We start from the raw sequence: 11,247 nt of genomic DNA on the forward strand, positions 1-11,247 counted from the left end.
TCATTTTTTTTATTAGTTAGTAAAAAGAAATTTGAAAAATATATTTTCTCATGATAATAAGTTACTTAAAATTGAGAAAAATGACTTATCAAATGAAAATAAGAAAATTATGTTTCACAAGTGATATTTCATATCAACACTTTGTTTGGATGTTGTTACCGCTATATTGTATTGTATTTTTAATTTAAATATAATATTTATTTTGATTGTTATTTAAATTATATTGTATCGATCGATTTGGTGTGATCGCGTCGTTGTCTTAATATTTTCTTTTCATTTTATCTTTACTTATTATTTAATAATTCTATTTTATCTTTTATCCTACCTTTTCATAGTGGCTCTACCCTGGACCCTACTTCTATTGTACGTTTATTATTCAAATTATGAATATGTAACATTGAAGAACGATACAATATATTCAAACACTATATTCATTAGAACAATACAATACAAAACGACACAACATGATACATTATGAAATAATACGTAATAACTATCCAAGCATAGTGTAATTGTGCCTTTCACACATTTAACACACCCTATAGCTCTCATCCCCCACCGCCACCCCTTCCGTCTTACATGTTCTGAATTTTACACTATTTGAATAAAATCTATTAAATTCAATCAAATATTATTTATTTATATCATTTGATAAAATATCTTTCACGAAAATAATTTTCCGTCGTATCGAACACACCCTTAAATCCACAAAGTTCGCTTCCATCATGCAAACTCATTTGATACGCGTACTAAATTAACCACCAAAAAAAGAAACTTTTGTACCTTCCCTTCTTCCCAAGCAATAATGAAAAACCGTTTTACTTCACATAAATAAATAAATATATAATTATCATTTCTCTTCTAAAATTCATCCTCTCCGTTATCCATTTTCCGTTTTACCTCCTTTTTTTCAACAATGTCCAAACAGTCTTACAGAGTCTGTTTCTGTTTCCGGCGACGGTTCCGGGTACTCGCCGCCGAGGCTCCGGCAGATGTGAAGAATTTGTTCAATCGGTACTCCGATAATGGAGTGATGAGCGTGGAGAATCTTCATCGGTTTTTAATTGAGGTTCAAAAGGAGGAAAACGCTACTTTAGAGGATGCTCATGCTATTATGAATAATCTTCATGATCTTAAGATCCTCAATATTTTTCATCGGAGAGGTCTTCATCTTGATGCGTTCTTCAAATATCTCTTTGCTGATATCAATCCTCCTCTTAATTCTAAGCTTGGGGTAAGATACTGCTGCTCAATTTGTTTCGATTTGCTCGCGTTGCTTTGAATTTTGATTTTTTAGTAGTACGCAATTGAGATTTTGTTTGTGTGTTTGATATATCAGAAAATGTTGTTCTGAAAAACATTTTCGTGTGATTGATTTTGATGAAGCTAGGAATTTGACGAATAGTGTGCAATTTTTTTGTTCTCAGATGGGTAAACGGTGTGCAAAACTAAATATACACTCATAATAGCAAACATTTAACATTTGTACACTCCTTTTCCGGCGAAGGGAAGGTTGCTCCGCCCATGCCTTATACACTATTTAGTAGTAATTTATATGACCAAGCATTGGAAATTGATCTAAAGTCAAATTTCAAGGTATAATGCACCAAAATGCCTAATGTTTAAACTTTTTTCTTTTTAATTTCCTTTTTATCAACATGACCTGTTTAGAATTATAAGGTCCTAAAGAGGAGTCTTGTATATAAATTATAGTAACTAGCAGATTCAGAGGCGGAGTCAGAAGTTTTAGTTTCTGGGTTCTGGATCATAATTCTTTTTGCTTATTGGATTCTGAATAGATTATTTATACATATTAAAAATAAAATTTTTAACACAAATACATGGGATTGAATCACAAAAGCTTTTATATTTGATTGTCGGGTGATTTGACCTGTATGGAATGCTTTTTAATTTACTTGTGGAGGTTTGTAGTAAGTGAGCTATATGTTTTGGACATGTTCTTAGTTAAAAGAATGCAATAGACATATGAATTACTAGTATATTTGATGTATTCTTTTCAGTAATAACTCTCCTTTTCTTTTGTTTTTCAGATTCACCAAGATATGAATGCGCCTTTGTCTCATTACTTCATATACACAGGCCACAATTCTTATTTAACTGGGAATCAGTTGAGTAGTGATTGTAGTGATGTCCCCATAATACAGGCCCTGCACAGAGGTGTAAGAGTGATTGAATTGGATATATGGCCAAATTCCGCTAAAGATGATGTGGAAGTTCTTCATGGAGGGTATGTAATTGTTTCTATTAAGCTTAGCTGTGTTATGTTTCTACCCGGACTAGCATTGGAATTTGAATTTCATGTCATACTTCTCATGAATTTTTGAGTCACCTAAACACATGCCTCTATTATAGAGTTCTCTCTATTGTCCTTGTACTTCTCATTCTTCTTGTAGTTTGTAAGTGTACTTTTTTCATACAGAACGTTGACCACTCCAGTTGCGCTCATCAAATGTTTGAAGTCTATCAAGGAACATGCTTTTACTGTTTCTGAGTATCCTGTAGTAATAACACTTGAAGATCATCTAACTACAGATCTTCAGGCAAAAACAGCAGAGGTGTGTATGTTCATATTCTGGATATGATACGACTTATGATCTTTATTGATCCTAATTATGCTTTTGTGGAAAAATAATAGATGATTACTCAAACATTTGGAGATATGCTTTTTTCTTCCGATTCATGTTTGAAAGAGTTTCCATCCCCAGAATCACTGAAAAGACGTGTTCTGATATCAACTAAGCCACCCAAAGAGTACCTTCAGGCAAAGGAAGTTAATGAAACAGGTGCAACGAAAGGAACGGATCAAACTGATACAGAAGCTTGGGGAAGGGAAGTTTCAGACATTAAAGCCAGATACAATGATAAGGTGTAATAAAATGCATTACTAATTAGTTTGGCCCATTTGAGTATGTGAGTTTCTTTAATTAAACTATATTTTTGCCACATTCTGTCACTGTTCCAAGCAGGATGACTCTGATGAAGGTGAAGCTGACGATTCTGATGAAGAAGATCCCACCTCGCAGCAAAATACAGCACCAGAATACAAGCGTTTAATTGCCATTCATGCTGGAAAGGGGAAAGGTGGACTGTCTGATTGGCTGAGGGTTGATCCTGATAAAGTAAGACGACTTAGCTTGAGTGAGCAAGAACTTGGAAAGGCTGTAGTTACTCATGGGAAAGAAATTATCAGGTATAGTATTAATTTGCTCCATCAAACGATTTAGCTTGAATGAGCAAGAACTTGAAAAGACGACTTAGCTTTGTTTTATGTGATCAAACGAGGGAGGCCTAAAATGTAGCAATCAGTGTAGATGTTTAGGTTCAATGACAAGCTAGACAAAAATGTACATGTGAAGGAAGCGTATTAAATGACCTAAAATCTCTCTGAATCCAAGTGGACACATCAAAAAAATAATAATACACAATTGAAACAAAAGATCTATATAGACATACATAATAGTTGAGATTAAGGTTTAGTCATACTGGTACACTTACATTACCTTCTTTATTTGCAAGGATTTTTTTATTCATATTAGAGATTTGTATGCCCGTAGTAAACGTGAGAACCTCTAGTGTTAAAGAACCCCATATTACTGATTATTGGAATGAAACAAGTGCAAATGGAGCGAAATGGACATTGGATTTTTCAACCACAACTAGCTGTTGAGATGTCATCGTCATTGTTGTTGGTGTTCTTGTTTGTCATGTGTGATCGAAGGATTTTCAAATGACACAATCCAACTCATGTGATACTTCAAAATTCTGGAATATTGTAGCAGATTTACTTGTCATAACATTTCATGTAATTGATCTACAGCAGTCGTGTGTATGCCTTCTAAGATTTTACCAATTTATTCATGCCATGTACATGTAATAGACTGTATGTGCATAATTATGGTATGCTTACAGGTTCACTCAGAGGAACATTCTGAGAATATACCCAAAGGGCATACGTTTTGACTCATCCAATTACAATCCTTTCAACGCATGGACACATGGAGCTCAAATGGTGGCATTCAATATGCAGGTTAATCTTCTCTTTTCATCCCTGGAAAGCAAAAGTGGTAGCATTCATAAGAGAAAATCATAATGCAAAGTTGATCTTTTCTTCTTTGCGTTTGTTTGATCTCAGTGACCCTTTTCTTGATTAAACCATTGCTGATATTACATTCATGATTACAAGATTTACATGTGGCTTTCCCTTCATGATGTAACATTGATTTAGAGGAAATGAGTGGACTGTTAATCTTTGTTCTGTTTTCTCAAGGTGAAGGACATAGCAATCATAAATACCTATCAGAACCCAGTTACCTATCCCCCCCAAGCATGCAAATAAATCCTGGGACTACTTTACACTTGTGATTATTTTGAACATCTGACACATATTACATTAGAATATATTTGAAGCTTTCTTCACCCTTGCATACGTGCCCTGATTCCAATAATTGAAACAACCTCTCTACTCCACAAAGGTAGGGGTAAAATCTGTGTACATCCTACTCTCCCCAGACCCCACTTGTGGGATTACCTTTAGTATGTTGTTGTTTGAATCGAAGCCTCAGATCTATTACTCCCTCCGTTTCAAAAAGAATATCCTAGTTTGACTTGGAACGGAGTTTAAGAAAAGAAAGAAGACTTTTAAATCTTGTGGTTCTAGATTAAAGTTATGTTAAATGTACCAAAATGTCCTTTAATCTTGTGGCCTTAAACATGCCATGTGGAAAGTTGAAGTTAAAGTGTTTCCAAAAAAGGAAAGGGGTCATTCTTTTTGAAACAAACTAAGAAGGAAATGAGGCCATTCTTTTTGAAACGGAGGGAGTATATTTTATATGATTTGTCTGGAAATGAACTTGGATGAGGAGTAACAATATGTAGTAATCAAGGGAGAGCTCAAAGGCTGGTGTGACTATGTAATATTACCCCCCGGGCGTGCCTACGCCAAATACCCCTTTAAGCAAAGCAAAATAGTTAAAAAGGTCACTTCCTTGGACGGTGGGTTATTTGTTCTAAGTTCTACTCTATCACATTTGATTCACTATATGACTTTAATTGTTCCCAATACCGTTTTCTTTATCAATTCGCTTGTCATAGTCTTCCCAAGGAAAATGCATAAACAAGAGTTTTGTGGCAGGGCTATGGAAGATCACTTTGGTTAATGCATGGTATGTTCAGAGGCAATGGTGGTTGTGGATATGTTAAGAAACCAGATATACTATTGAAAGCAGGTCCCAACAATGAGGTCTTCGATCCTGAAGCAAATTTGCCAGTCAAAACTACATTGAAGGTACTTGAGGGTATCTAGTTTTATAGCTCACCTTATTGGATTATGTAAGGTTTGATCATGTTGATGCAAATAATCCAACGCTTCTTGAATTAAGCAGGTCACCGTATTTATGGGTGAAGGGTGGTATTATGACTTCGAACACACACACTTTGATGCATACTCTCCTCCAGACTTCTACGCAAGGGTAGATGGATATACTTAACTTTCATTATTATCATTATTATTTGGTCGATTTACTTGTTTAAGTTCTGTATTTGCGATAATCATCCCTCAATACACTTCGGGTTTGGATGTATACAGATAGGAATTGCTGGAGTAGATGCTGATATTGTAATGAAGAAAACAAAGACTCTTGAGGACAATTGGATACCAACTTGGGATGAACAGTTTGAATTCCCATTAACAGTTCCTGAATTGGCTCTACTCCGCGTGGAAGTTCATGAGTATGATATGTCTGAAAAAGATGATTTTGCTGGACAAACTTGTTTGCCTGTTTCAGAACTAAGACAAGGTATCCGAGCAGTACCACTTCACAGCCGCAAGGGAGAGAAATACAACTCTGTCAAGCTACTTTTGCGTTTCGAATTTATCTAATTGTGAGTTTGTCTTGTCTTGTTTTGTTTTATTCTGTTTGTGGAAATAAGGATTTTGCCATGATTTGCAAGCTTGCTTCTGTGTATTTTGTGGTACGTTCTGTATCTTTGTTGATATTATGTGCCCAGAGATGTAAATAGGTTTGTGGTAAAATGTGTGCAAATATTTTTTGTAAAATCATTCAAATATTATGTATTATATGCTAAGGTGTAAATATATGTGTGTTTGGAAAACTTTTCCCATTTCCATTATGGTTTGTATTCTCGTTTGTCTAAGCCTTGGTTTTATTAAAACAATATATGTTTGGATATAAATCAAAATTTACTAATCCTACATATCCAGTGTACTAACATCCTTACCCTATCTCGGGATGCAGAGAGATTGTTTTCGAAATTAAAATATCTAGAAATATGAGTATGATTGTAGATTTGAAAGAAGAAGGTGATGATGATCTGTTAGTACAGCTACCACCAACAAACTTCTCTGCAGTGGAAAATAACTACATATATAGATCTGGATTCCCTCATCCTTCTAATTTCACTTTTCTCCAGTCACTCAGTCTTCGTTCTAATCATATACTTATGCACGACACCTTACCACCCATAAGAAAACATTGAATTAACAACATAAAGCTTTACCAATTCAGTATCGATGGAACAAAGGATGCATCAACTATGTCAAGCAGAAGTGAAATTATAATGGATGGTTTGAGAGTGATAACTGATGAGAGAAATCACCCGGTTTTAGTACATTGCAAGAGAGGGAAACATCGAACTGGTTGTGTCGTTGGATGCTTGAGGAGGAAATTGCAGAACTGGTGTTTGGATGTTGTGGTTGAAGAAGAGTTCAAGCATTTTGCTGGAGCAAAATGGAGAGAAACTGACTTGAAAATTTTGGAGAGTTTTGATGTGCAAATATTGTTTGAGTATTTCAAATACTTGTTGTAATGTTAAAATATCGTTTTGGTCGGATTTCTTCTATCTCATTTTATGTGAAAGTGTTATTCTTTTCGTTTTAATTTATGTGTTTACTAAATAATACTACTAATGCTCCGCACATCCCTCTCCAACATAAAGTGCGACAATACTCGTCTATCTACTAATCTTCTAAGTTCTATCCTAATATTCGACCTCCATATATTTTTGTCTAGAGTCATATCCCCATTAAGTTGAAGTTGTGTCATATCTTGTCTAATTACCTCCCTTAATTTTTTGTTAGCTTATCTATACCTCTCCTATTTCATGTGACAGTCAACCTCTTACACCTCTGTGTTGGCGCATCCACACACCTCCTCTTCACATGCATGCACAATAGGGGTGTGCACTATTCGGATTAAACCGAATAACCAAACCAAATCAAACCGAATTTTTATTTGGATTGGTTTTTTGGTTTTTCGGATTGGTTTTGGATTAATAAATTACTTTATTTTTTTGGTTTGGTTTCGGATTTTAAAATATAAAAACCGAAAAACCGAAAAAAACCGAATTATATATATATATATATATATATTTATGTTTGAATTATATCTATAATAGGTATACTTATAAGTATTGTGTTTTAAGTTTTACTTATGATTTATATTAGAAAGAATATTTAAGGGATTAAATATTATTACTTTGGTTATATATGTTATTAATTATTGACATAACTGAATAACCAAACCGAAAAAAGCCGAACCGAATAGAGGAAAACCAAACCAAACCAAATTTATTTTGGATCGGATGGGGTTACACTTTTACAAAACCAAAAACCAAAAATCCAAACCGAATAGTGTAAAACCAAACCGAAAAACCGAATGCACACCCCTAATGCACAATACATCTCAATTTCGCTTCGCTCATAATGTCTTCACTCTCAGCTTGCCAAGTATAACTTCATTCCTAATCATATCAGTATGCCCAAACATTTGAGCATCTTCATCTCTCTATATTCATCTTTTAAATGTGTGCATTCTTGAATGGTCAACACTCTACCCCATATATACAACAAATTTGGTGTAACCATCATCCTATAGAACTTAAGCCTTTGAGACACATTCTTATCGCACAATACCCCAGATTGAACCTCCATTTCATCCACTCGCTTTAATACGTACGATGTGTGACATCATCGTTGATCTTCCATATATATCCTTGGATTATGACCTAAGATACTTGAAACAAGAGCTAGTATTTATTCATTTCTTAGAAAATTAAAAAAATGAAGCATAAATAAGGAACTCACAAGTGTAAAAGCAAAGTATTAGAGGACAAAATTCTTGCCTTATATTTTGTACTTTGCCAACAAAAGAGTCATGGAGATTGGAGAGTATTTTGGTTTGCTTAGTAAATATGAAGATAAAAGGATTATAAAATTAGGTTTTGGTGGGGTGGTAAGTACTTGTTAATTCTTAATTAGACGTCTCATGTTTGAACCTTGGAAATAGAGTTGTCTTTAATAGAGAGCGTTTTATCCCAAAATGGAACGCAAATTCAAATTAATCGGACGTGAGTGCCGGACATAAGATTAAAAAACAACATCAAAAAAGGGATTATAAAAGGGAAAATTGTATGAAATAACAAATTATTAATTCAAATTAAATGCTATAGCCATAGTTTATTTTAATTGTAATTCGCAGCAAATATCTTCTATTTTTTGCCATCTGATTCGGTATACAATTAGCCATTTTTGGTATACAATTAGCCACTTTATACATTTCGGTATAAAAATGTGTTTGTGTTTGTATAAAGCGAGAGAAAAGTGTATATACAAATACAAATACATATATTTTAGTCCTATACACTTATAATTATACAAATACAAATCTTATTATACAAATTACAATGTATAAATGAATTTTATACAAAACTGAACAATTTGTATAAAAATTGGACGTTTGTAGCGAATTATACAAATCAAAAAGCTCCATAGCAAACCTAAAATTTGCTATGAAGCGCAATTATGCAAACTATAGCTATAACATACAAAACATACAAATATGATTTTTATGTTTGCTATATGTGAAAATTGTTTATTATAAAATTAGTGCTAACAATGGCCTATACTTTTGATATATAATTCCTATAGGTAGACACTTTGAGGTGCAGTGGTTAATTGAGTATTATATTACTCCCTCTGTCCCAATTTATATGACACCTTTTATGTTTTGAGAGTCAAACAGTTTAAGTTTGACCGGTAATTTGCGCATGGAATCTTCAATTTTTTTGGAATGAAATTTATATATTTGTAAACTACGTAAAAAGTACTATGAGTCACAATAATTGATAATTCAAAATGTTTAAAAGATCTATGAAAAATTTACGGTAAAAAATAGACTTGTTTGACTCTTGAAATCCGAAGGTGACATATAAAATGGGACGGAGGGAGTATAATACTAGAATTATGTATCAACTCATGAAAATAGAATTGGAAAAATAACTAAATGCTAGTACTATATATGATTTCCATTTTTCTCCTCCTTTATTTCAAGATGCTTTGAATAATGACTGCAATTTTAATTCGAGCAAAATAGAATTCATGTTCTATTTTTTAGTTTCTTATTCGGTATTTGATATTTATGTTAAGGTTCAACTAAATTAGAATTTGAGCCAGAAAGTCTTATAATGGGTAAAATGCACTTCCGAATGAATGGAAATTTATATCCAACAAGATTTGAATCTAAATTTTTGAGTTACAAATAAAGAAATACTCACCGCTCTATTACGACTTTCTTTGGTATGTAAAGCTTTATATTCAGTCTTAATTGTGTTAACAAAAACATCGATAACGTGCTAGGCATATTGCATGCGGTGCCTGTCCTAATTGCCATCTAATCATTCACTTTTTTTTTTTTTAAAGATCTTTATTATCAACTTGAAAAGATTGATTCTATATCATAGAAAAAAGGCCAGAATAGTCCATATCTTTAGATTTAGGTTTAAAGTAATCTTATTTCTTTTTAATGGAGCACTATTATATTAGACCAAATTCTTTGATAAAGTGATGCACTTTTAATCTCTAACTTTTAATACCTTATTAGACATAGTATAAGTTTTATAAGTTCATATTTCAAAATAATTAAGTAAAGTAATTGGATCATTGATTCCGCTCGTTTCCGTCCTTCACTTCTGGGCATGTTCCTTGTTGTGGTCAGTACTCCATACTGTCAGATAGTAAAACTTACATTTGTTCACTAATTATGACAGTTCACCATGGTCTCTTTCCTTCTCCTTTTTCTGCTCACTCATAGGGGGAGAAAGTCGATTGAACATCTCATCCATTAGCAGGAATTTTGCCCATATTCGACCCTCAATTTTTATTCACCCCGAATGATCGTGTTGGGTGAATTGTGACCTCGTACGATCGTGTCGGGTAAGCAATAGTTACTTCATCACAATACTTATTTATGGGCTAACATGTCACATTTTGACCAAGTATCCTACAAAGAGACTCCCGAGAGGCAGAAGTATTAAAGAAATGACCATAGGAATGGGCGCATCATGACATCGTAAGATGTCTCGCCCGAATGAATTAGTTGGTACTAGAAATGTTAGAAAAAGTGAACGAAAGGAGTAATAAGAAGTGAAAAGGACAGAGACACTTCCCAACCAGAAAGCAAAGTTCCCACTGATGGTATACTTAGTGTAAGCGAGCTCTAAGATCACATCTTTGGAATAAAATCCAGTTAGAGCTCGGATGTTAAACTCCCGCTGCTGACATATGTCCCATGCCACCTTTCGTGAACAATTATGTCCAAAAATGAATTGCGATACAGCGCGCTGAATAAGCAACAACTCTATTTCCAATTACTCGTGCTATGAATGTCATAAGTTAATGCCCTTATCGTTAATTTTTCGAGCAATTAAATGCCTCCTTCTTTAAAAATGAAATTCCCAACCATGTTAATTGTTGTGTTTTTATTATTTTTGCGCTAACAAATATAATATACAACTTTGCCATTGGAAGCCCTTTCCATTCAAAGGAGAATGATCTGCAAATTTTAGTTATGTAGCATAAAAAAGGGACTAACCCTAGCTATTATAAACTAATGGGATACTAAGAAGCATAGGTGGAAAAAGACTAATCTACTAGCTATCAAGCTAGTTAAGGATAAAGACATATACCATAATTCACTTATTATTGAAAACTCTAAATACGTATTGAATGTCAGTAAGATTTTAATTAAATACATCTATAGAGAGGTCGACTTTTAGATAAACAGATGACAAACATGATGAAAATCTAATAATAAGAGCAACTACACTCAATAATATGAAGTTTTCTTCTCTCGACAAGGTTAAGCGGTGCTACTTTTAATAAACCTAATCTTTTTAATTTTGTTTTGTGTTCCAACCATGTTAGATCACATA

The 11,247-nt window shown here is 33.6% G+C and overlaps 2 protein-coding genes across 2 annotated transcripts; both read left to right on the forward strand.

Moving 5' to 3' along the window:
• The first annotated feature begins 894 nt into the window (after positions 1 to 894).
• Positions 895 to 6,128, forward strand: LOC102588383 (phosphoinositide phospholipase C 2-like). Its single transcript, NM_001288471.1, is given in 9 exon segments — positions 895 to 1,234; positions 2,052 to 2,248; positions 2,441 to 2,576; positions 2,657 to 2,887; positions 2,988 to 3,211; positions 3,931 to 4,048; positions 5,153 to 5,305; positions 5,403 to 5,489; positions 5,606 to 6,128. Coding segments are annotated over 9 exon segments (1,758 nt in total). The 5' UTR covers positions 895 to 916; the 3' UTR covers positions 5,900 to 6,128.
• Positions 6,129 to 6,309: 181 nt separating this feature from the next.
• Positions 6,310 to 6,846, forward strand: LOC107062157 (probable tyrosine-protein phosphatase At1g05000). The gene is made up of 2 exons (XM_015312494.1): positions 6,310 to 6,449; positions 6,546 to 6,846. The coding sequence occupies exons 1-2, from the start codon at positions 6,310 to 6,312 to the stop codon at positions 6,844 to 6,846; spliced, it is 441 nt and encodes a 146-aa protein (XP_015167980.1).
• The last annotated feature ends 4,401 nt before the right edge of the window (positions 6,847 to 11,247 follow it).

This window comes from Solanum tuberosum, unplaced genomic scaffold (assembly GCF_000226075.1).
Source record: "Solanum tuberosum cultivar DM 1-3 516 R44 unplaced genomic scaffold, SolTub_3.0 scf00202, whole genome shotgun sequence".
In the NCBI taxonomy this organism is placed as follows: domain Eukaryota; kingdom Viridiplantae; phylum Streptophyta; class Magnoliopsida; order Solanales; family Solanaceae; genus Solanum; species Solanum tuberosum.